We start from the raw sequence: 27,143 nt of genomic DNA, 5'->3' as shown, positions 1-27,143 counted from the left end.
CGAAGCCTGAGCGTATGAATAAAGTAGGCAGAACACATTTACATACGCCGCTTTGGGCAGTGACTCACGATGTATCCATGTAAGGCCCAGAGCGAGAGGTGCCGTTGGCCCCTCGCACGCCTACATTAAAATGCTGCCCGCCCATGCTTCGGCAAAAGACAAAAAGAAGAAAAAAAAAAAAAGAAATAAAAGATAACTCGTTCCGTAAAAGGTTCTTCTGCACGATATCGACTCACGATTCGTTGAGGTATCGAGACCGCGTTTGTGAGGCCCAAATCCTGGCGCAAGATCTCGCGTATCGCTATGTCGGCGCAATCGATTGCAGGGTGATGGAACACGCCTCCGTCTGAATACCACGATGAATCTTCTTCAGCCTATAAATCAATTAGCGCGTGGAACTTGTTATATCTTCCCGCGGTTATTCCGGCCCGCAAGCTCATTCCGGTTACCAGATAAGCATGCCACGTATACATGCAAGCGCGAACGCATACGTGCGATCGTACCATTGCGATCGGTTTGCTGCGGCTGCCACTTTCTCATCCGTGTGTCTTTTGTTTCTCGGTGACAGTGGCGTACAGGGTGCCCCGTTATGCCCGCTAATGGTACAGAATGATACTGATGTTCGTTTCTATCAAGGTAGAACCGAATTAATTTTAATCCTGATTTAATTAACTCTTCATCTTTTTCTAGTTCTAAGAATTAAAAAAAAAAATGCTGAGTAAGTTGAACTGAGATTAAAGTTAATCTATATTGGTGGAAACAGGTCGAGTCCAAATCCGGCTGACACGGCCATTTTTACTAATATAGATTAATTTTAATCTAACAATAAGTCTAATTTATTCTCCTAATCGTTTTCTAACTGTTAGAACTAATATGTGTAATAAAATTGAAAGGAGAACAGTCATAAAATGAGGAAAATTTAAATACAAGAACATTATCACAATCTTCATACATTACATTGGTATATTCAAGGTCTCGGTCTTGCTTACGTAAGGTGGATTTACTGTGAATCAAATGAAAGAATTAAATCTCTCATAATTTGCATCGGTTAGTTTTGACATTTGATTAACACTCGAGGTATTAATAAGATATAAACCTGTCTTTCATCTTTCAATGTTTGATCCACTTCTACGCCACTGGTCGATGCTGCAGTCTGGGTCTGCTGGCGGTTCAAACTCTCCCGCCACTCTCTTATTCCATCAGTGTCTCTCGCGTGTTCGCACGGGGAACATCGCTCGCGCGTCTTTATCAAGACTCATTTCGGTGAGTTCTCGGATTTTTCATTATCAGCGAAAATATTCGTGGTGTAAGATTCCGCTTTCGCGGATAGTGAGAGGAGAATCGGTTCCTTACGGTTCCGGGCCTAGCCGCGTCCATCTAAATGAGAGCCCTTCGCGGATAGTACAAAAATATTCGGTCCTCTTCTTTCCCATCCTTTCCTCTTCCGCATCCGTTCCTCCTTTCTTTATTCCTTTGTTTACCTGTCCCTCACGCAAATCGCGACTACATGATCTTCCACGGGCGTTTCGTAATTACCCGGAGAATGGACATGGCTGACCGTTTCTGGAGACTGGCCCTGTGCTGGATATGCATCGTCGGGCTCGCAGCCGCCAATGGTGAGCGATTTAAATCCAACACATTTAAAACCAATCATGTGATCGTGATGATCCCGTGATTATCGTGATTTTATTCAAAATAATAAGCACGCAAGAGAAAATATAAGGAAATATATATGTTGAAAAAATTCTAAATCGAGTACAGGTGTAACGCTTGATTGCAGCGTTCTACGACAATCAGTGACCAAGAGAAAACATGACAATCGCGAATGAAAGTGACGTTCCTTTGTTCTCAAGCCGATTACGTCGACGATTGGCGGTTGACGCGGCATAACAAATAAGTAGCGTGACACGTCGCAGAATGCATCATAAAGTTTCAAAGCACCTGACGCACGCGCGTCTAAGTAGGATGTCCTAGATCGCGATGCCTACCAGGTATCACGAGAGAGGATCATAGTCTACCCAAAGCGCCAGTCAAGGTTGCGACGTTCCCTCATGCGTCGCGCGACGCGCTCGTTATGACTGACTTTAGCTTCGTTACTGTTGACGTTGGCAGACGTTTTCTTTCCTACTCGCTTCATGGTTCGGCTATTTATAAAAATAGCAGTGTCCAACAATGATAGAACAAACCGACAACCAACACGCACGTATGAGGACGCTGAAGACCGATCGTTTTTATGACTCGCAAAGGCGCGTTCAGATTCCCACTCGAGCGCCAGTTGGGTATCATTTCATTCGTGTTTAATGATCGGCGAAGAGCAAGGATGATACATGGATGGTAATCGGGTGGGAATCTGAACTGTCTGAATATAGTCCAAGGAGATTATTCCCTCGAGATACGACGCAGTCGACACCAATTAAAAGTATAAATTATAACATCAATGTTATAATTTATGCACAACAATGTAACTGTTATTTTGCTCAGCAATGTAACTGTTATGTAACACTGTATCTGGTTTGTCATTATTTGGTTAACTTGTAGTTAAACTAACCTTTAACTTGGTAATGTAAATATTATTATAATTTTCTAGCTATGATTAATCATGAAACTAATAGCTTTGTAGTGATTATTCAATATAAAATCTCAGTTTAGTAATTAATACAATTTTTATACTATTGTCAGATTAAGCCTTACCACAAGTTAACCAGCAAATGGAAAACCGGGCCCAAGTTATATTACATTTATAAACCTGTTCTTTTTCCATACTTCAGAACTGAACTTCTTACACGATCTATCTTTTGTTTTTATTTTCTAATGCAAAAAGAAAAAGAAAAAAGATGAATCAAGAAGTGCAAGAAGTTTAATTTCAGGATATGGAAGAAGAATAGACCTTATACTATTAAATGCGAAATTTTTGGTCGGTATATTCAAGACCGTCTTAAGTTCTGTCTTGAGATGTCACGAACTAATCAGAGGGCCGCATTAGCGTCTTAAGATATTCTTAAAATAAGAACCGACCATGAATACCGACCTATGACACCAATACAGCACACTTTATTCGAAGGATATCCTGCGAATATTCTTAGAACGTAGACGTCCTCGACGCGTCTGCAGAATGTTTCTTGGTGGTCTACGCTGTATATAGGCATTGATTTATGTTACTTTCAGTTTATGTCAACTTCCCTCAAGCTTCTTAGCTTCCTTTGAGATACAAGTTTTACGTATTTCGAACTTTGAAAATTATCCGACACACCGATAAGTTTACGTGACAACGTTTTTTCGGATCACGTTTAACGGTCGCGAATTCTTTTTGCGTATGTCACACAATATTACGAGGCGTACGGAGTGTATTCTTCTCCGACATGTTTCTCTCGGAAGTGAAATTGCGAGCTGTACAAACAATGCGCGCACATCATCCTTGACGTAACGTGCAATTAAAAAATAACTGCAATCAAGGAACGTATTCGCGCGACATTTGCAATTAGGACAAAGACGGAGGATAAAAGGCTAATTATCCGTTAAGAGTCGCGGGGCTTAGACAAACAAGAAGAGACAGGGCGACGGTGTGTCGAAGTTAACTGACTTATCTGAATTACTCAAATTGAAGTTTATTATATCTTTTTATTGCGCGCGTATTGCGTATCAGTGGACTGATTTGCGATCATGGAATTTTGGGAATCGAGGTTACTCCAATTGTTCTTCTCGAGCCTTCCTTTGTATTAACGCGCAGTTAATTAACCCTAATAGCAACTAGGTATGTCGAATGAATTATATGATTTCGCAAATATGAAATTAATGCGATTGCGCGCGGGATTGTGTAAGAGAGTAACGTGTGTGTGTGTGTGTGTGTGTGTGTATGTGTGTAGAAAATAATTATTCCGCGCTCTGAATCTCTCGCGCGCGGAAATTCATGCACGCAACGTGCTTCGTTGTGTGTGAGTAATCAGACGTTGATGAATCACGCTATGACTCCATCGTGATCTCCTATATGTAACCGTAGCTATATTTGTATAGGAAAATTGCACGAATCATTACGTAAATTAGAACGATCGCTAAAAGATTATCTAGTCTAAATATAATGCGAAACTCTGTAACACTTGAAACTCAGGCAGTTTATCAAATAAAATATAGAAACATCAACTGTATCAATAAAATTAATTAACTTTGTATAGATCTGCTTGTGGAGATCTCTTAATAAAGACTATATGACAATTGACATTTAAAAAAAAATTATCGACTGAATTTTGGTAGGTAAATTTAAATTTGTAAAAAATAAACAAAATACAATTCCTAATAATATAATAGTTAAACTTGTTAAAAGCTGTACAAGTATATATCAGAATTTTTTCAGATTTTTATATAATCCGGAATAATAATAACATTCTTTATACTGTACAATAATAATAAAAATGTTTTCGGAGTAGGGTGCTCAAACATATCAATCCGTTCTTGCGAACGCGTGCAAGTGGGAGAAGCATGAGGAAAGAGAAGGTGAAATTCGATCTAAGTAGCTCACCGTTGTTGCGCCTTGCGCTTTATTCTCTTATTTTACCGCCATTACGGATATTAACATCATACTTAATTGCTAGAACGCAAATGTGAATTACAGGTGTTCCGTTCCGTCTGCTGACGAAACCTATTTATTGTTTTCCGCGTGTGGCTGCGGCGCGTAATATCGGTGAATGGACGATAGATTAAAAACAAAAATCGACAATTGGCAAAGAAAATGGAGTCATGCAGAAAATTGACGCGCTCTATTAAAATGAAATGTCAGGCCGCACTCGCGCGTGTTCAAGGATAATGGGATTTCTCGCGGTTTTGAAATTATTCGCTTCCTATCGTTTTTGTATGGCCGTTCTTTGCGGAATTTTTCCCATGCGCGGCTCATGAAGGTCGATTTATTCATTATCTAGCTTGGAAACCGCATGGAGTTTTATGAGAAAGCGAAAACGTTCACCGAGCGGAAAAGGGATAGGGCAAAACAGTTCCACCGACTCGTTCGTGCTCTCCATAATCGCGTTCAAACACGTGGCCGGGAATGAGAAATAATGCGACTGCCGAGGATCAACCAGTTGCGTACCCAGGAAGTTATAAGCCCACGTTGAAATATCGAGACCTGTTTGAAGCAGCTTCGAACGTTAAACGAGACGATCAGCTCGAAGAAACGGAAAGGTTGCACTTTACGTATATTACTGTTATAAATTTTACTTTACGAATGATAAGAATATTTGTAACATGAGAAAGAATCAAGTTTCTTTGTTAGAACAAATAAAAGATCAATTAATTCGATACATTACTCCTTTGTTTATTTAAATTGTTTTTCGTTTGGATTGCGGAGATAGTAGTAGCACGATTAGCTTTGCGATTAATTAATATAAATTTGGAGATAATTATCTATTTTGTTAAAAAATGCTCTGCAGGAAAAGGTATTTTTGATCAAGTAATCGTTAATTAAATAATAATAATAATGATTTATGTGTCAGTTTTTTCCTCTAACTCTGGAAAATGTTAAAAGGACATTAAAAAAAATATTTAAATCAGGAATACACGCCATTCGACATACAATTTTCACATTGCAAAATATGTCTAATTGTTTTCACCCTTAAAAGTATTAGTTCGAAGCGGGATATAGGATGACACCGTAATGTTACAGCACTGTGAGAGATGAGGATGTGGGGTATGGGGAATGCAGAGGGCTCTGGAATGGGAAACAGAAGTGGGAGTGAGAGTAGGAGTGAGGAATCGGTTGGGAGAGGCCATAGGAAAACCGGTTGCCAATCTGCACAGACACGTTGGACAGAGCGCTGGGAAGATCATCGAGAAAAGGCCAAAAAGACCGAGCTCTGGTTTCCAGTAATACGACTGGACTTTTCCTGGCTCGTAGATCTTTTAATCGGTTCGTGTTTATGGACGAAGTCAGCCGGAAAAGGTTAAATCATTAAAATCTTTTTTTTTTTTAATCCAAATGGCATATGCAATAAAATAAAAAAAAGGATTAATTAATGCGAACAGAAATTTGGAATGATGCACGTAAAGGGAGAAAAAACAAATCTTTCAATGTCTTCATTTCTATTGATAGTATTGGGTGAAGTAATTACTTAACTTCATTTGGTTTTTAGAGCAAAATGTTATTAGTTGAAAATACTTTTAATTAAGTACACATCATTTAGTTAAGTATACACTATTTTATACGACAACATTCCGCCAATCTATCAAGCTAAATCCCTCTATCAAGGGTCGACCAAAGTATGAAGTATCTTCAAGATCCATTTCTTCTGAACGAAATTTAGCAAATTACTTCTCGCATATATATTACAATATCTTTTCTATTCACAGCAAAGATGCTGTAACCGAATATATCTATTTATCTTTTCTTGAGTCGCATTCGGACCTTTATGGAAGTAAAAAACATTATATACCGAAAAAATACGTTTCCTTCCATTTTCAAATTGTTGTCAAAATTGCCAATTGTTATCAACTATTGTGCGTTCATCATTTTTCAATATATATGTATGACATTTTATATGTTTGAAAATAAAGGTGAATTTTTTTAATCATCGAGTGATCAATCGCATTATGCAACTTTGTTCCGTAAAAGCAGTCATAAGAATTAACCAATCGAATGAATTAAAACAATTACCTTAATTGTTGATTAGAAAGGTAAAGTATTTAACACCTTCTACGGTAAAATCGAATGTACTCATAGTTCCATTTAATGTTTAGACGATAAATAATTGTTTTGTTTGAAAAATTTTATAATGACGATTTATAAACTCTGACTTATGTATAATGCGAAGGTAAGCAACAGGAAATTAATAAAATAAATGTCTGAAGAGATATACGTGGGGCGATGGTTCGCAAAAGGGATGCACGAGCGTGACTTGATCTATTAAAATGTCATTAATCAAGCAAAGAAATCGAAGTCTCGAGATGGCTATCTCAAGATCGATTGCCGCCACTGATGTACCAGATAATCGATGTTGCACTGTCGTGCACATTTGACGTAACGGCAACACTTTTTTCAGTCAGTCTATCTAGGCGTGCTATCGGCATGGATCTTTTTCCTTCACTGACTAGACAGAACCTCCCGTACTCGGTTTCTTCGGCATTTGACGTATTTCCTTCTCAGCACCTCTCGTCACACCTTTCAATGTTCTCTCGCTCGATGACCCTATAGTTTCATGAGCTATTCGAGAACAGACAAACGTTTCCTGTGTAATTATTTATACACGAAAGATAATCGCATGCATTCTGCCGCAGGCACGTTTTTATTAAAAAAGGAAGTGATCGAAGTGGAAGATGCCAATGTGGCATATCGAATACGCCTGAAGAGGTAACGACAGTAAACGTTCAATTTCTCGTAACTCACAAATTAAACGACGTCTTGAACAGTTATCTTGACGTGGCACAAGGAAAAGAACGTGGATGGATAGTGAACCCTGACACGTCATTTTTGCGATAGCTTTTATGAATGGTGACCCAACCCATCGAGAAAGGCGAACCGTTCGTCACGCGTTTAATGATCTCAACATATCCCAAGTCTCGTAAACTCGCTATCTTTTCGTAATTATTTTTTTTCTTCAATATAGCAATATAGGAATGCGTTCCCTTTCTGATTGATACTTCTCTATATTCGCCGTTAACTACATAATAAAATTTTATCTATTAAATGGAACACAAAAGCATCTGATATTTTAAGTCTTAAACATAATTTCAATGAAATGTTCTTAAATACTAATTATACAAATTTTATATTATATTATATACTTATTCAAGCGAATATCATATTGTACATTACAATAATTATTTCTTCCTAATTCTCTGACTAATAAATGTATCAGTTAGATATTCTCAAAATTGCAGATTGTACATTTTTTTCAGATTTTTTTTTAGAGCTATCACTGAGTTATCGCTTCGAGGAATATTGTATCTTTATGTCGATACCTTTCGTGAGCATGACCTCTTCTCCAGGAGTTCTTATGTTTGTACATCACATGTGTGTGTATACGAGGCCCAGCCAAATATGGCGGATACCGGTCGAACCACTTGCGTGCACGCGTGTCACCCGGTACACGCGTAGCGTTACGGATTCGCGCGTGTGCACGCATCGTGCGTATCATGTATGTCTGTGCATACGTGAAGATACGATCGACAAGGGAATAAATTCTCTGCTTCGTGTTAACGGATGTGATTTTGCAATCTTTGACAATCTTTGACAATCTTTGACAATAACTAACATGACCTTTTATTGCTCCCTTCCATTTAAATAATTTAAATGACGTTCACATTTGGAGCAAGATTATGTGCATTTATTCTGTGGATTAATCAGAGACTGATTAAAGTAATATAGAAGCAACTAAAAATTCTCGTCTTAAAAATTCTTCAGAGTTCATGATGAGCTAAGAGAAAACGATACTCGATTGAGATGATTAACCATGTTCAAGTCATCGTACATTTTTTTTCGTTTTAACTTATAAATAATTTATAAATAAATGTTTTATCAGCGCTGGAGTTGTTACAAAGAAATAGTATACCTTGAAGCACCCGAAGAATGATTTGATCGTAAAATCTTCAGAAGAAATAGCAGAATTCTAAAGAATCAACCTTTCGAGTTTACAATAACGGCAATGAAACAATTTTTTTCATTAGCATTGACCGCATGACCTCAAATGTACCCAGTTGCTACCAGGAAATGTACTGCATAAAACATTTCCCGGTAGCAACTGGATGCAGTGAGAATACGTGCCGGTAGGACCGAAAAACTTTGATTTTACGGTGTTCCGCATCCGCGGAGCATCAATCGCGATGTAACGAATGATGCGCGGAACGAAATTGTTTGCTCACCGAACTTGTGTCATTTATCACAAAGTGTTATCCTGCTACTTTCCTCGGTACCGGTTCGCTCCTCTTCTTCGGCAAAAGAACTAATTCGTATAAATCGCTGTTTTCCTTACGCCCTCTGTTCTCTTTCTCACTGTCAGGAACGTTCATTTTCATGATTGATAATGATCCAGCGAGCAGCTAGCCACAGGTTACACGCGAACTTCGTCATTAGACACGTGTATAATCAGCTAATCATTAATCACACGTGATCTTTTTTTTTTTTTTGCCGGATATCATATACCACCAGGCCGATGTCTGCCAAATTTACTACTTGCTTCCCTTTTATTAATTAAGATACGCGATGTCAAAGACCTAGACTAAAGACACGTTTGAATAAAAAAATCAAATCGATTATAATCTTTGCTTAATTACCGAGATTTAACTAATACAAGCATTAGAAATTTATATGATATCTGATATCTGGATTATGTTAATTAGATTACTTATTTTAACATTAATACATGCGTAAATGAAAGCAACGAAAAAGACTCATTAAACGCTGTGACGTTTGTAGAATAAATTTCGAGACGATCGCTATGTTTTCATTCCACAGATGCACGATGCGTTGCACAAGTGCACTCAGCTGCGCGCATTTACGATTATTTTCAGTGTAACCGTCTGATAAAGTTATGGAATTAATCGAAAATTAATGCTAATGCAGATAAATAATTGTGCGGCGCTTTATACGGAAGCGGGAGATAGACATCATAAAATGCGAAATAATCTTAACGAAGTAGAAGTAAAAGTAGAAACTTGCGCAAGGGAAGTGAACGTTTATACTCAAGGCCGCTCGAAGCGAACAGTAATTATTGATTGTTCGTGAAAAATGATCGCTGTTACTCTAATTGGGGAGAAAATTACAAAATGACACGATCAGAATGCGCATCCGATTTAACAATTTAATAACTATGCCAGAAAGACAATGCCGTACCGTAATATGATGATATCTGTTTTTTTTCGCGAGGGGTTATCGATCTATTGATTATCGAGCGGTGGATAAAAGTGAGAATGATGTTCCGCGCCGGAACGGAGGATCGTCATACACTGTTATTTCAGGTTTATTACCTATAATTATTCCTATCGTTCGTCATTTGCACCTACCTCGATACCGCAGCTATGTATTTACTGACATCTATGTCTATACTGTTGCGTACCGCGATCACCTTTCCTTCCTCGTGTGTGACGTATTCGTCGTAATTGCAACATTTTTTATATCTCTTTTCATGACTCACACTCCGTAATTATCCCTGCATCTTATCATCATTCCATCAAACGCCACGGTCCTTGTGTACATTTTATCTATATTCTAATTGTAAATTCAAATAACGATCGTGTGGCAGTCAATCAAACGAGCCTAATAAAAACGAGTAAAATTTTGAAGTTTTATTTTGAAATTTTATTTTATTCTATACAGTAAATTATTCTTTTTAAAAGCACTTTGCTTCTTTTGCGTTTGAAAATATTTCAGTAGTTCAGTAGTTGAGATACGTGAATAGCACAGAATATCATTAGATAAGATATCTACGACGCATTGTCGTTAGAAAGGAAAGGTAACGAGAACGGCTCGCAGATTTTTGTTTCTTATTAAGTGTTATATTTTAGATAATGCATCCACACGTAGAATCCACGTTACCGCGTTACTAAGCACTTACTGAACACCTCCGCGAGAAAGAGGGACTCGAGGAAACAATTAAATCCTGTGATCAGATAGCGCTGCGAGTATCCTCTGGAAAATGTATTCCGTGCACGGACTGCGTCTAGCACAGTACGGATAACAAAGTGGTCTGCAGGAAGTTAGATAAACTCGGGGACTCGATTCGATACCTTGAAGATGACAGCCGCGCGCGCCTAAAAGCATCCAGGATAACAAAGGATCCCCCCCGCGAGATTCTATCTCAATCGATTTACTTTCGAAGAGTAAATCGATTTTAAATGACTGATTATCAGATGATACTTGTCAGTGTAATACCGACAGTCGTTGTAAAGTAATAAACGAGAATTGTGATTGTGATCACAGCTACCGTCATAGAATTATACTGGTTGAATCATTTAATATTTCAAAAAAAAAAAAAAGAACTGACAAACATCGCGAAATCTGAATCAAAATTCATATATTTATGATTTATGTTTTTTTTACATTTTATAATGTATAAATTAATAACAAGATATAATTATTTTGATAAATAATTGATGATTTCTACGCCATAGAATATCCACAAGTAAAACGAAAGAAATTTTACATAATTTGCTACGATTTGCAAATAGCTCCAGAATTCAGATCTGAAAAGTGCACAATGGACTATAAATAACGACGCGTGCGAGCGCTTTATGCATTGCCATACTGTCTCGAATCATAAAATTGTTTAAATAATCGTGCAGCTACGCTCTGCGGGACGTCGACTTAATCGTCGTAGGGATTACCGAAAACGTATGTATAACGGTAAGCCTCGGTAGCGCGCATAATTTGTATACCGCGTGACGTCATAAATAATTCATTACTTTTTCACAGCATCCCGTACCGACGCGCTCCGGGAGGTAGGAGAGCCCCAACAGGAAGTGGAATATAAAACATGTTCCAACTGTTATCTTAATTTAGCTTAATACACACGTTTGTCAAAAAAGATACCTAATTTTCGTGAAAAAATATTTTATTGTTTAGAAATACGTGTCGTGGATAGGACTTAGATATTTTTCTATAACTTTTTTTCTATAATTTTTAAATATTAAAAAATTATAGAAGCAATGTGATAAAATTGGTCATCGGAAAATGACCCTTTCAAGTTAGAATGAGGATTGAAGTTTCGCTTCTTAGAAAAGTTTCCCTTCGGTTCTCTGATTCGTCTTATCTCGTCCATCTTCTCTAACCATTCAGGGCTTTCCAAGAGAGTTAGTATGTGATGGACGATCGATCGTTTCCGCGCTAGCGATTATTCGCGACGGCGACGTAAGGTAGCGCCGATATTAACGACGCTGTGAAAGACACTGAATTCTAAAGATGACCGTCGCTTTTAAAGGGAATCTCTTTCCCGCGCGATTTGTAGTCATTCGGTCGATGCTCGCAATATTCGCCTTCTCGGCTTGCCGTGATATCGAATTGTAGTGCTGTCACTGGACGTGCCTCACTCCTGTCACGCGATTCTCCTTGCCTTTTGCATGTGGCGTGTCCAGCTTAAAAATAAAAATTTTAACACACGCAATACAACTTACAGATTCTATACGATTGGTCGGTGTTTTTCTTTAAAAGACATTGCCAAAGGAAGATGTTTGCTTCGTGTTTAGATTTTTATGTAGAAGGAGAATAAATACAGGATCTTAGTCAAATCAAAAAATAAATGTGATGCACGCACACTTTTAGTCAGAACAAATCGTATGGTTACGTTGTAACCATTATTTTTATGAAAAATGATGCTTTAATGGAAAACTGTTGCTCACGTGTTAACTATATATCTTTTTTTAATTTCCTGTAAATATTAAACATAACGTTCTTTTAGAAACTATCCTTCGAGTAAAAAAATCAAGATCGTGTAAACCGGTTAATAAATATCCAATGCTAATTAATATTAAATTTTACTGTTAAATTCTTGATAATTCTTGATTAAGCGATGATTATTAAATTAATATTTAAACTAATCAATCAGTAACTAATATTTAAATTAGTTAGTCAATCAAAATTTATTACATTATCATATTTATAAAGCGATTTATCTCATAATTATCGTTCACGGAAAGTTTTTGATGCAAACTATTACATCGAATCATCAGACCGTGCCAATCCGATCGCAACCGAAACATCATTTTCCCGGTGGGCATAATAGCCCAGTCGGATCCAGGAAGTCGGCAGAGAAAGTACCGAGGAAGGCACTAACAAGATATCCATCGACGTACGTGCCTCATCCTCCACGTGCTCTAATCCTCGACAATCTGTACCTGGTTGTAACCGGTCCCCCTTGCCGCCCGGCGTGGCGATTCCGTCATTTCCTCGAGTTTCGATCGACAGAATTGTGGGCCGCTAATGATCACTGATGATCAGTGATTTACCGAGCTGGCAGCCCTTGTAATCGGTGTGCCGCGGCAGGCAGAAGCAACCGGAATGGAATCACCGTTATCGCGTGTATTCGCCATGGCTTGCCTGCGTTCCTCTTTTATATATCATTCAACGTAACATTGCATTGATTAAGAACTTTCGATTCTGTCATGCAACCCTCTTCTCTCGTTATGGATCTAATCGTCTAACATCTCGCGAACGATAACGCAAGTGATTCGTGTGTGTTTCCTGATCGATAAAGGTGTTGTGATCGTTAAGGTGGAATTTCATGTTTACCATGTATCGCGTAACCGCGTAACTAATCAGTAATCAATAAAACGCGAAACCACAATAGCGGATCGCTTCTGATTGATTACGCGGTTACGCGATACGCGGTAAATACACCATAAGACTGCACCCTTAGAATTATAAATAGTGATTGAATTTGCCACGTAGTGATTAACAAACGTTTTGCAAAGAATCAGTATGACTCATGAATTTTGTTGATCACTGATAGTATCAGTAAAATCGATAAAGAGTCTTTCCCGAAGAAGGAAAAGGGAACAGTACCCATGTAATGTTTAATAAATAACTATTAAAATTAATAAGATGAAATATATAAAAATAGAAAATCAAATCTGATATGTAATTACGTGATTTTTGTGCCACTTAAGCAAGACCGTGAGAAGAGAATAAATACAATCGGAGTAATAGCGGTTGAAAATTATACCGTTTAATGTGAAGTATAATTACAAGATGAGGAGGCGTATCATTTAACGATTTTTACGTTCATATTCGTTCTCTATACTTTTTCAAAACCTATAAACTATAATATAATATATACAGAAATAAATAAAAATAAGCCAAGCGAAGATCAAAACACACATTTTACTCGTAGAGATTTACATTCGCGGAAATTAAATGACGAGCAAATGTCATTCACCGAGCCGGTATTATAGCGAAACGGGGTAATAATCGTACATATTAAGTACATTTATCTTAATGTAAAAAAAGATTCATATTTTCTTCATATTTTCTTCATATTTTCTGCAGTCGTTATCGTATTTCGAGTTGCGCAGTGCTATCTTTTTTGCGACATCGATTCGCGCTGTTGACGATCTGTGTTTAAAAAATGAAAAATTAATTTCTAGGCTCGAAAGATTAATATTCAATAATAAATGTAGGCTGAGCTCAGCTGGTTCATGATAGTATAATTACACGATATATGTATAACGATAATTTGACAAAATCATCGTTAAATATGTAATAACTTTATTTTTGCGTTAATATGTTATGTTTTAACATCTCTATTTGTTTATATTATAATTATTTAATTCCATCAGCAGCAACTGAAAATGATTTAAGTCGAAACCTTAGACCTGTTTTTTTTTAGCTGAATTTTTACACCAGTTCATCTTTCTTCTTCTTCTTTCCTCCTGAAGAGAAAAGGAAGAAAGATGAACCGGTGCAAAAGTTCAGCCAGAAAAAACAGGCCTCTTATAATCAACATTCCAATATATACACTAGAACGAAGAACTAGTTTGGCATCAGTTCTCATTTATTATCTTTGAGCTATGTAATTCACAATAGATAATGCTAATAGATAACATTAATGGAAAATGTTACATCATATGGGGATTTCCTATGTCACATCATTATATCGCTTTGCTCGCAATTCGCAAAAAGTCTGGAGCGTGCAATCACTGTTCATTTTTCTCCCTCCAATCATTCATCGGTACTGTTATCCACAGCACGCGATAACTCCCCACGAATATTAATTGATTACTGTAATGCATAGCCGTCGCGGTTACCGTTGTTCGGTTTGTTTGCTTTCGCAGGAGAAAAATTGACGGATTGTTTCATTTTCACGACGTAACTACGTTATACTACTAGTACAACGAAAATAACCTACCTCGTGAAGAAGAAAAAGAAGAAAGAGAGGAAGAAGAAACCGCGAGTCTTTTCTTACACGAATATTTGTGCTTCAGGACCAACTGATCTAACATACCTACGTTATTTGAAACTTAATCACTTCCGACAACAACGAAGTATTCAAGCGTAATAGGTAGGCAGCGCGTTGATTTTTGCCTCGCTGTAGAAAGCGGAAAAGATGTTATTGCACGCAGGACCGTCGATCCTACACGTTCGATCTTCGCGGGAGCCCGAACATAGCCGTGTAGAAACGTAATTATTCATCTCGGTTCTCATCTTAACACTTCACAGTAATGACTACAAATTATTGTAATTCCGACGATCGTAAATTGGCGCAATTTACTCTGCTTCTTCTCGGTAGCACAACGAGGTAGCCGTTTGCGAATCCCACGTTGTACTGAAAGAAAATAAAGTGTCATCGAGTTGGTAGAAATTGGCACTGCTATCATCAGCGAAACCGGTCATCGGGTAACCGATTGCTGGTTTTATTACTATAGAAATATAAATTGAAATGGGAATCAGGCGAGCCTGAAGAAAAAGGGAAGAATCCTAACTACTTACTCTTCTTAGGATCAAGTCGTTATAATTTTTATCTTGAGAGAAACGGCTTGAGACTGAACATAACGTGGCGTTTTACGGCGCGACGGACTCGTTACTCTTGAGAGGATTTAGGCGCGTTAACGGGAATGCAAAAACGAAAGTAAAGTGGCAGTGCGGTAAGCTCGTCGGGCAAAAACCGCATCGAAGATAATGGAAGCGAATATAAGAGAGTGGGTCGCGTGAACCAGGTCATAAGAAGTCAAGAATGATGAAGAATTCATTTTTGGTCCTGCGAATTAAATGATGAATCGACTTGGCGAACGTATGAAAAGCGGAAGCTCGTGCGTTGAAGGGATACGAAGAAGAAGAGGTTGAAGGTCGCGAAGTCTTCCTCATCAGTCGAGAGGTCATTATCGGTTATCTTGCGGAAATCTTAATCTTGCAAGCTGAAGGAGGCGCGTCGAAGTGCGCGAAAGACGACGGGGGGTGACCGGTAATACTGCAAGCAGTATACGTTGTAAAGAAAAAGGAGGAGGAAGAAAGAGGAAGGAAGAAGAAGCGGAACTCTCCCAGGATCGACGGGAGGACCGGAGGTAGTATGTAGTACCTTCTCGAGTTTAATAGTAGAAGAAGAGCGCAGGAAGAAATAAGAAGCGTCGAATAATAAGGAAGGATAAAGGGACGCGAGCAGAAACGTGAAGAAGGCGAAGGAAGAAGGTCAGGTTCACGGACCTCGCGCCGAGATCGAGGGATTAGCGAAGTGCACCACATTTGAAGCTGATAATTACGCTTGATAATACGTGAGCGTGAATAATCTCAGGCGGGGTAGATTCGCATTCGGGGCGGACAGAGCGACAAAGAATAATGTTACGAAGGGATTCTACCCTGACATATTTTGATTAATTCAGAGCTAGCTTCATCAACGTACGTTTATTTCAATCTTGGTTTAATTAATCCGTCATCTCTGAAGCTAGGATTGAAAGAAGATGAAGAGTAAATTAAAGTACATTTTTGAGTTCTCTTTTTGATTTCTTGAAAATGTTTTGTAACGAGAAAAGAAGAGACAGAGCAATCGGAGCATATCATCTATTAAATGTCTGTAAAGCTGAACTTTCTTGTTCAAAAATTTTTTTGTGCACTGATGGTTTCCATTCCAGTAGCCAATTTATGGCTTTCTGGCAGAACAATACAGACGCGGAAGCGTAAAACTGAATCGCTCTTTTCGAAGATGGTGACCAAGTCGAGGAAAAACCGCGTTGCCGCGGCAAGCTCGGGAAGAAGGGAAGAACAGTGGGTGAAGGAAGATAAAGAAGAAGAGGAAGAAGTAGAAGAGTGGTAGCTCGGCGGGAAGCGGCGGCCGGGGAAGGGAAGCTAAGGTCACGGACCTCCTTCGAGATCGGCAGAAGATCAGCCGCGACTCGCGCCTTCGCTACCTTCGCGGGAACGCTTAAACTTGCTAATGGAAAAGACCGCCGTGGCTTCGTAGGGATGTTTAAAAGCGACACGCTGCGCAGTCACGTAATTTACGCGTTAACTGCGTGCGCGGGATGGCCTGACTGACAGACGTTGCATAAAGTCTGTCTAGATAAGCACCTGGAACGGGAACCAGGGTGACGACCGGGAGAGAGTCATTAGCGGCAGGGGAGGGGATGAATATTCGCGACACGTTTTGTGTCAGAGGTGACGGCCTCCGTAAAAAAAATAAAAAAAAAAAAATAAAAAAAAAATGAAAGTGGCTCCTTCCGCTGTGAATACGGAGAAAAATGCAACGACGTCGCGTCACGTCGCTGGCTGTCGACACCCAGCGAGCGAGTGAGTATGCTGATGAAAACGAGTCGGTGCATATTAAGCAGACAGAACAATTTCGAGTCGAGAAGAGAGGAAGTACCCTTCGACCGTCCTCGCGCGGTGGTCGTTCTCATGCGTGACATGATTGCATTGCGTGGATAAAGATGAGAAACGCGCTCGAGATTCGAGATAATCTCTCCTTACGGACCAAGAAGGTCCGGCCGAGGAGACGGGCCGCTGAGGAGTATGGTCCCGTTAAAATACTCCGGTGATTTCCGCAGCCTTATCGTCGATGTCATTTCGGTCCGCCGCTCGTCACCGCCGTTGTCGGCAACGACGCGCAGACCCGCCGGACTCGAGGACTTGATCAACGCCTGTCAGATAGTACCTGCTAATCCTTTCGAGTGCTGCAATCCGAACGCAGCGAGTGCGCCGGACTCCCGACCGGCTGCCGCTGAACATCAATTTGTCTGCCGTGGAAATAAAAGAAGACACCAGTCTCCCTGTGCACTTCCTGATGCGTGCGCTCGCCTACAATGTATATTAAACATTCTACCGGTCGTTCAGCGTCTGTCAGCCGACGTGGCGCTTGTTTATCTTTGCCTCGCGAATGAGACGACTCCTGCGGACCGCGCGGAACATGCGTGAAGCCCTCTTCTCTTTCTCCCTGGAGTATGTCCTCGAGCGATCAAATGAGCTGCCAAACCATGTAAAAATTTAGCTTCAGGGTTATTTCTCATTGAATCATCTCGGCTACTAGTTGCATTATTTATCTCTCCATCATTAAACCTGGATACAATTATGTAATTTTTTTTTCTTAGGACAAAAACGTGTAAAATGAAAATTTTTAATATTGAAGTTAATAGACAAATTTTTCACGCTTTTCTACTTCTAAGGAAAAAGTTACATGATCGGTACCCTGCATTGTATTCCTTAGACACATGTATAGAAAATAACTAAGATTGATATTCATAATTCATTCTTATTTCAAGATCGCCTTAAATAATGTTTTAAGATACTACTTTGTGATCGGTATTCATAGTCGGTTTTATATATATTTAAGATCATCTTAAATGTAGAATCATTATAATCTTAATCAACTAATTAGAAGGCTGTATTAGTATCTTAAGACATTACTTAAGACAGTCTTAAAATAAGAGTGGACTGTGAATACCGCCTTATGATTGGCTTGTGACATCTTGAGACGGTTTTAAATATAAGATCCGATTATAAATATTAATTTCAGTAAAAGAAGAAAAGAAAGAACTTTTAATTTAATTGGCTTGTTTCGAGCAAGTCAGTGCCTATCTAAAAGGTCTAACAGAAAATTAATGATATCAGCGACGTTCGCAGAACGTTATTAAAACGTCAAAGCTCGCGATTGTTCGCTCTGTCATTCATTATCGGGAATCGCGACATGACGGAAGGCTTGGCCGGGTGATTGCCAGAGGCCGGCTGCATGTTCCTCCAGGATGCAGCCGAGGGTCGGTCGGATGCATCGCGTGGACCTGCACAGGTCCTCAGTTGCCTTGTCGTGGGGGAACGTTCGCCACGTTTCCTATATAATAGTTGCGCATTGCGCACGTGACGATGATACCTCACCGTGAATTATTACCCGATACACTCGCCGAGCTGCGAAGCGCGTGCGTTAGGTGTGGAGAAAATATTGCCACCTCGCGTATCTTCCGAGATTAATGTTGAATTATGCCTGTGACGATAGCCCCCCGGGATTGTTCCCCGCTTCCTGCTTTGAAGATTCGCGAAGACACAATCTTCGATGATGTTACAGATTATTAGGAATATCCCTAGTATTTTTGTTAAGCAAGAAGTATATGCTCAAACAAGAGTAGAGTAACGCACGTCAATTTACTTAGCAATAATAACATAATTTAAACGATAGAAGAGTTTAGTTATGACTTGGTCTCTTATTGTCACTTTATTTTATAAGTTTATTTAGTATGTAAAACTATAATATTAGATATTTTTCTATTATTTAAATTGTTGAGCTGATGAAGTTTTTGTGAGCCAAAATGTATTATGTATACTGTCTTACTAAATTACGAGATATATTTTAATTATTTTAATATCTAAGAAAGAATCTTCTTTGAATTAATAAAAGAACTTGTATTCTAATATGGAAATACGAAAAAAGTTGCAGTACACTTGAATTATTTTGTAAAAATTATAGGGACTTTCTATACTATATATCTCTGATTGAACTTTCTTCATTATATTAGAACGCGTTCCTTTCGATGTGTGGCTTGACGTCATCCGGTAACGGTGAAAGTATCTATCATATTATTCTGTGAATAAACAGGATCTAATCCAATAGGATATACATCACCGCGTATTTTCCGAGCGCATCGCTGCGCTCTTCACTTTTCAAGGTCGGACATTTATGATTTTATGGGGCAATTATCGTGGTATACAGCAATTTAGTTTGCGGATACGGCTAACTTCTGCTCATCCTTCCATGAAGCAAAATCGTTAATCGTCTTGAAAATCCTTTTCTCTTATCAAGATATATTTTTAAATATCGATTTGAGCGTGATTAACATTAAATGACTCAATTAATATGTACATCGTAAAATGCAAGAAAGAACAAAAAACTTTTACCTACAAACTTTTTGCCTACAAACTAGTTTAATCGTATTTCTATTTTAGGAATTAGCTTATCTTTCCTTCATTTTATTTGTATTTTTGGAAATTAAAATTTTTGTTATTTTTTCCGTGTAATAATTATAGAGACTTTCTATATTATATATTTCGTTGAATATCTACAGAATAAACATTTTAAATCATATATATATATATTGCAAAATTGCTTCCACGTCTCTTATAGAATATTTATGTTTACATTTCAGTGCAAAGCAAAGTAAGATGTACCAAGCAATTGATGGAGGTGGATATAGTGAGGAGTAGTCCACAGGCGAAGATATATCTCCAACAATTCAAGCATTTTCCGGGTGAATATATTTGAACGTTTTACGTTAGACGCTGCACATAAATCATAATTATGACTTACATCGAATTTCTTTTCCAGACGAGGCTTGTAAGCCGCAGTTTCACGATGGCGTAGCGACGTTTAAATTATCCCTGCTGGAACAGGACATGTTACGGTGCGGCATCACGAGAGTCGTCAACAAAGTCACGGTAATAATTTTATTTTACAAAATACTCCGGTCTCAAACTATTGTGCGTATTACGTATTACATTTCGTTTTAACTTTGGATCTGACGAAAAATCTTTAAGACCCATTTGATTTATGTTAATTAAAAACTAATTAATTTCAAGGAACCAAGATGGTAAAAACTAAACTCGTATAAAAATCTGAGTAATCTAAATTTGTAATGTCACTTAAAAAATTGAATTGTTTAATAAATCAGAGATTTATAATCGAGTGAGTTCAACAGACCCTTCGTCATCTCCGGAGGGTTAACGTTGCACGGAAATTCTTGCGTTTATATAATACGGGATATAGCGTCGTTGTATTGAGATTATAAATTTTGATGACACAGGGTCAAAAGATGTATTATCATCGAGTTATAGTAGAGGAGCCTGCGGATTCCAGCAAACACACGTTCACGGTGAAATGCGTAATCACCGAAGTTGTCGTGGAGCCAGAAATCGCCGTCGCGGCCAATCACACGGCGGTACGGCGGAGTGTTCTTCCGGCGGGCTTTCAGGAACCTGAGTAAGTCATCAATCATTCGACATTAAAACGTTTGATATTATGACACGAAGTATCCGACATTCGTCATGATGCGAGCGCAATCGCATTCGCTTTGTTGCTGCGATAAATATACGTAATTCATCGCGGCACAAGTAATAACACGCAATAAAGTCGAAGATTGTGAGTAACGTAAATAAAAGAAATCGCAAGGAGGCGCATCCTGCTAATGAGCGCGATATTTATCAAATCTATTAGATTGACTTAGCAGTCCCAAGAGATTCTCGGACCTTGCAGCTTTTCATTTCTCGCCAGTCATTCGACGGTGTTAATCGCGTCGTACGATAGACAAGACTCTCTCACACTTCCCTCGTACGAAATGATCCCTCGACATGGGCAAACGAGTGAGTTTAATTACCCGGAAGTTGCGCCTCTCGCGCGCGAGTGTGAGAGAAAAATTCCTCTTCGTACGGAAGTCTGACCTGCCGTTTTGGCGTTACGTCTCAATCGCATCCTGTCGGGTCAACGAGTCTAATTCTGCAGAAAGCACCATTTATTATTGATTAGCCATGCTTTATTACGGACTATTTAAAACAAGAACAACATTCATCGTGTTAGACTGCTTGCTTCCCAATCGATTTTTTGTTACTAAAGATAACAGTGTTCAATAAATGCAAGGCAGGAATATGTAGTTTGTTAAATGATACACGCCTTCTTCCGTTTATCTCCGACAAAAAATTCTGAAAGACTTTTATATTGTTATTCCATATCTCGATGGTACTACGCAATAAATAATTTCAAGTTGTATAATGAAGTGCAATTACGTCGTATTCTGCACCACCCAAATGGAATATAAACGTTATCGTTTCCCGCGTCATCATAAATGTAGAGCTTGTTTACGCCGTTAGCTCCGCAAAACGGGTATTAACTACAAGATTATCATATCTCATTAAATTTGCTCATTAAATCAGGCGATCTTCTGGGGTACGTCGAAAAAAATTTTTTTTTCAATCAGTAAACGGGCGAGCCGGCGACTTACCGGCGAAAAAATAAAACTGGTCGCTGATCTGCATAATTCTATAAGACAGACGGCTATAAAGCTTTATTGAGGACGGCAAAATTGTATGGAAAATTCGATGATTACAAAACGATTGACCGATCCACATTCGAGCGAATAAATCGTCCCACCTGACCTGAATATACATGCAGAAAGCCAGTTAGACCACTGCGGGAGTTCATAATTTGTAAGCGAGTCGAGGATGCAGCCGTCTGATTTATTTGCACAACGGGTCGAACGCACGTTGCAGCTGCTGGAAAACCAGTAATATATTTCAATCCGCGAAGTCTATAATCGACATTCCCGTTTTTTCGTTCCTTCGCCTCGAAAATCGCTTGACGGGTCACTCACATCCAGCTCGTGCCGTGCTATTTCACCTGATCTACGTTTTACTCCGGGGAAACGTGCGATTCGACGTGAGTACGCAGAAATAGACGGGGAATGGCCGACGATTGAGATACGGGGAAAATTGCATCGAGCACGGCAAAAGAGACGTTGCGATTTATGGCTCGGTATAGGAAGATGGAAGGCATAGGGAGGATGGAAGGAATAAACGTTGATTATGGAAATGAGCTTCCGCGATGTGATTAAATAACAAATTCTTCCTTCAGCTTCAGATTCAAGTGAATTTTAGAATTATCATTTGAGTAGATGCCAAGGAATTTGAAGCTGAATGCTAAACGGCCACAACGCAAGTGACGGCCTCTCACGAAATCTTTTTCCAAAGGGGAGATCGACATTAAGTAGATACTTATTAAGCTCGCCGAGAAATTTAATAGCGGAACATTCTGTATACATATAGTTGAGACACGCGGTGACACTATGAGAGTCGATTTTATAATGCGACATACGACAAAAAGTTCATTGCCCAACGGTTCCTTTATACAGATGGTGGAAAAGCCGCGACATGAGCGTGTGAGCGATTTTAGCACATTGGCCAAAGTACCAGAGAGAAGAGAAGTCTGTCGGTAGATCTCTTGTCTTCTCCTGAACGAAAGTCGCTTCGTCGGTCGACATTCTTCAAGTACCCTCCGGGGATGTGCTCTCAAGAAAACATAGCGAGGAATTTTTATCGCAGTCGTCGAGATTCTAATTCACTGGCGGATGACTCCCCTGGAATCTCCTTTTTCAAAAATATTTATAGCAAAATGTTATACAATATTTTTAATGTTTCTGTTATGCTTAATTACAATTTTGATCCAAAAATACTTTTCCATTTTAGAAACTTCTAAATACAAACGTATAGGTTCTATTATATTATTCTTTTTTTATGTAAAAATAATTTTAAATAAAATTGTTTCATAAATTGTACATCAATCTCACAACAATCTCTGTTGTTGAATTATTAAGTAGCGACATGTTGTATACGACAATCTCGAATCCGCGTGACCTAAAATCTCCATTAAATTGATAGAATTGCACGACTTTTGCATTATGCATGCTTTTTTTGTGCTCCGAGATGAATCTAATTAATTTATGAAGTATAATTATTCGTTAAGTATTTATTAAGTAATTATTAGTTTTAATTCTCTTCTCTGAAGAAAATTTGAGCGGACACTTAAATGCAAGAAATTCTAAGAATTCCTCGAGCTAACGACTAACGACTCGAATACTCGAATGAATTTCTATCTGCAATGGACATGTCTGACACATCTCGTGTCTCTTTTAATAGAAAATAAGTCATGTAATTAAGCAGTTTTTACGTAAAGCGTACGCGAAAGGTCGTCACGCGTCGAAAAGCAGTTTAACAAAGCTTGTTCTGTGTTGAAAATAATGAAAAAGGAAAATGATTTACAAGAAGGAAATCGTATAAAGTAACACGAGTCACTGTCATAATAATGACTAATGATTCCCGATGTACCTGTCCTGATACCTTGTTATCGAACTACGCTCATCCGTGTGAGCGCACACTTTTTATTTTAAAGAGAACTTGATCTGCCCGGATTTATCTCGCTCCTCTTTGCCGTGTTCGGATTCTTCGCAGTCTGGTAATTTCACGGTCTGCCCATTCTGATAAACATTCGTCTTCATTACTTCGTCTGTCACCGCACGTGATTTCGACGATATATGCCACCCGCATGCCATGATGCCATAACGCGGAAGCGACAGAGATGAGCTTGCACGAACTGGAGCACATGTATACCGGCTTAGAATTGATTTACGTATGCGGAAAACATAACGAGCATGCACGAATGAATTTACCTTTTTTTTCGTTAAAGTAGATCGTGCTCGGGTCGCGCATAATCTTCCGCGATTTTGCATAAAACCATAAAGTGGGTCGAATCTTCCTATGGAGATAACTGCGATGGCATCGTAGGTCATCGTGATGTTCTTTGGCGTGTACAAACTGCCGCTGGTTTGGAATTGCATATTTGGATACGCAACATTGATCACCGCACCGGCCAGGTGCTCGCCCTCATGACTTCATTTGGAAAGTAGGCAATTGTGAGGCCTTGCGGTTTTTTTTTATTCTTTCCGTTTGTCATGCAGTTCGTTGTGGATTCGACATGTGACAATCAATAATAGTTTTAAGCGATTCATAACAGTTGAATCTATAAATTCAGGCGCATTGCATCTGTAAAGCAAGTCTAAATTATAAAGAAGAAAAGCTTACACAAAGTTTCTAGAAATATATTATTTGAAATCAACTTAAATGCTTATTATAAATATCTTTTTTAATTAGCACTCGTTTATATCTAGTATTTATAGTTTCTAAGGAATCTTCGGATTTTTAATGAATTTATTTATTTGTTTTAGAGTGATTGATATACGCGAGGAAATTTCGGGAGCGGCACCAGTTCCTATCCTCGGCGTTGGAGTGAGGCAGGGTGGAGTTTTGGTGACCGGAGAGCTTAATGTCAGTCCTGGTACGCCATTACAGATGGAAATATTTTTGGACAACGATTCAGCACCGATATACGGCCTGCTGGTGACTTACATGTTGGTGACTGATACCAAGACGCAGGAGGAAACGATTATTATTAACGGGTAATTGATCCATGTTGATGCTGTTGCAGCGCAATTGAAGATATATCATATAAAAGAAAGAATCATATTTTCAATCACATTTTCAATCGGATCTTAATAATATTAATATGCAACAAAGTTTTGCAAACACCAACAATCACAAATTTAAACTAAATTATTAATTAATATCCAAAATTAAATTGATCATCAATTTAATAATAAATGTTCTTTACAGATTTTTAAAATATTAATTTTTAAAATCATTATTAAATTGATCAATTTAATTTGAGATATTAATATTTCAGGTCCCGTTTATGATTGTGTTTCAAGTGTGAATCAATACGCATATATAGAACTAAAAAATGTATTTGCAAAAATTTACGTACAAATATCAAGCATCAAGATCCACTTCGACCAAAAATAGGATTCTCGTATTTGATGTATTTCTGATCAGTCAAATTTCTTATAATTGAAAAAAACATCATTTTATATGTCATAAAACATAGCATAATTTTCGCGCAGGTGCTCCGTTGATCCTTATTTGTTCGAAAATTTCAACACTGTGGACGGTGACTTCCTGACGGCGAAATTCCGAGCCTTCAAGTTCCCCGAAAGTACCTACGTTCAATTCCGCGGTACTGTTAACGTCTGTTTGGATAAGTGTCCTGGGGTATGTTTTCATCATTCTTTCATACCAATTGTTAAACAAGCGGTTTTTTAATTAAATTATATCATTTACATGGTTCTTATCTCTTATTTTTCCTCTTCATTCAATGTTACTACTATCTTCTTCTCAACGAGTTTATTAAAACATATGTTTGTTTCAGATTGAATGCAGCAACGGTCAAGTCGGTTTCGGCAGAAAAAGGCGAGCCATTGAAATGTCCAGCACCGACAAGAATAAATTGTTCGAGGTAACCATGTCGACGTTCATCAAGGTCGATTCCGTGGATGACATGATTGATCCAGGTATATATCTTCATCTCGTAAAGTAAATGAACGTTTGAATAATTATCGTGTATTTATCATGTTTCTGTTGCGATGTATATATACATCTTGTACTGTGTTGCTAGTATTTTCGGGATTCATCAGAAAGGGAAAAAACAGAACACACACGAAAGAGAGGGCAGTGATCGCCGAAGAAGTCAGGGAGCAATCCGACCCGACGACAATCAGAACGCACGAAAGAGCGTTTCTCGCGGAGGAAATAAAGGAACAGTTTAAATATAAAGTCACCGAAGTGGTACTCAATAGTTCCTCGTGTAGTACACTGAGCTTATCTCTCCTTTTGATTCTTCTTTGCTTTTACAAACTCCTGTAGAGAATGAGATTTATGTTTCCTGACAAATAATTGCTAACTGTAAATAAAAGGCAGTCTGCGATATATTAAAAACGTGAAGAAAAATGAGAGTGCCGCTTTTGGAAATGATAGTTAACTTGCTCATTAATAATCGAGAAATGTCGAGCATAATCGCAGATCACTAATTATATTGTGATCATAGACTGTATATAATCAAAATATGTCTATATGTGGCTAGAAGAGCACTGAATGAAATTTGATTTAAAATGTTGATGTTCCAAGCGCAATAATTTTCTCAAGAGGAAACTTGTGTCTTCAATGTAAAAAACTGCCGTCCATATTAAAATATCTTTATACGTGATACTAAAGTATATTTAATGAGAATCAAATGTACTAGACAATGAATTCGATAAAATAAAATTATCGAATTTAAAATTAAAAAAAAAAAGCTTAAAAAAGTGAATTAATGGCGTTAACATAATAAACAGTAACGTATGATTTCTCCGCTCTGCGACCGCCGAATTTTCAATCACGACGTATCAATTTTTAGTTTTATTATACTTTTTTAATTATATATCATAAGTAACTGCTGTATCTCTTGATTGAGTAACTGCCAAAAGAAAATTGGCCTTTGCGAGCGGAGAAAGACGAAGACCTAGTCGTGCGACGAGGTGTAATATTAAAATGCGACTTAATTAATTACTAAGTAATTATTAATTGCGTATTTGTAATCTCAGTGTAATTATTACGTTAAATAAATACAATCAAATCGATAGCAGATATGATATAATGAATATCTTTTAATCATAATTAAATTATCTCTTCATATATTCATTACAAATGAAATAAAGAATGCATCCATCTTTTCCTTTATCTTTGAAGAATTTTAGCCGATTGTAATTAAAGGTATAATGCATGTTTTATATTACTAAAAATAGCAATATATCGTAAATACCAACTTCAGGCAATAAGATGCATTTGCAAG

General features: G+C 38.1%; 1 protein-coding gene and 2 long non-coding RNA genes across 4 annotated transcripts; 2 read left to right on the top strand and 1 right to left on the bottom strand.

The window, feature by feature from the left end:
* The first annotated feature begins 1,176 nt into the window (after window positions 1-1,176).
* Window positions 1,177-26,938, top strand: qsm (Zona pelucida superfamily protein qsm). Its single transcript, XM_011052077.2, has 8 exons — window positions 1,177-1,616; window positions 20,029-20,130; window positions 20,208-20,317; window positions 20,683-20,858; window positions 24,649-24,879; window positions 25,381-25,528; window positions 25,686-25,827; window positions 25,932-26,938. The coding sequence occupies exons 1-8, from the start codon at window positions 1,508-1,510 to the stop codon at window positions 26,177-26,179; spliced, it is 1,266 nt and encodes a 421-aa protein (XP_011050379.1). The 5' UTR covers window positions 1,177-1,507; the 3' UTR covers window positions 26,180-26,938.
* Window positions 4,848-10,956, top strand: LOC147908221 (uncharacterized). The gene is made up of 2 exons (XR_015546432.1): window positions 4,848-5,169; window positions 5,651-10,956. It is a non-coding gene; the product is annotated as an uncharacterized LOC147908221 (long non-coding RNA).
* Window positions 22,643-24,655, bottom strand: LOC147908220 (uncharacterized). Of its 2 annotated transcripts, XR_015546434.1 has the most exons (3): window positions 24,094-24,655; window positions 23,753-24,017; window positions 22,643-23,014 (listed from the first exon to the last, which is right to left on the bottom strand). It is a non-coding gene; the product is annotated as an uncharacterized LOC147908220 (long non-coding RNA). The 2 variants fall into 2 exon arrangements; XR_015546433.1 differs by having other exon boundaries at window positions 22,643-24,017.
* Window positions 26,939-27,143: the final 205 nt, after the last annotated feature.

This window comes from Acromyrmex echinatior, chromosome 10 (genome assembly GCF_024713525.1).
Source record: "Acromyrmex echinatior isolate Ae372 chromosome 10, ASM2471352v2, whole genome shotgun sequence".
Taxonomy (NCBI): domain Eukaryota; kingdom Metazoa; phylum Arthropoda; class Insecta; order Hymenoptera; family Formicidae; genus Acromyrmex; species Acromyrmex echinatior.
The sequence above is the reverse complement of the archived record's forward strand: the minus strand, read 5'-3'. Positions and strand labels throughout refer to the sequence as shown.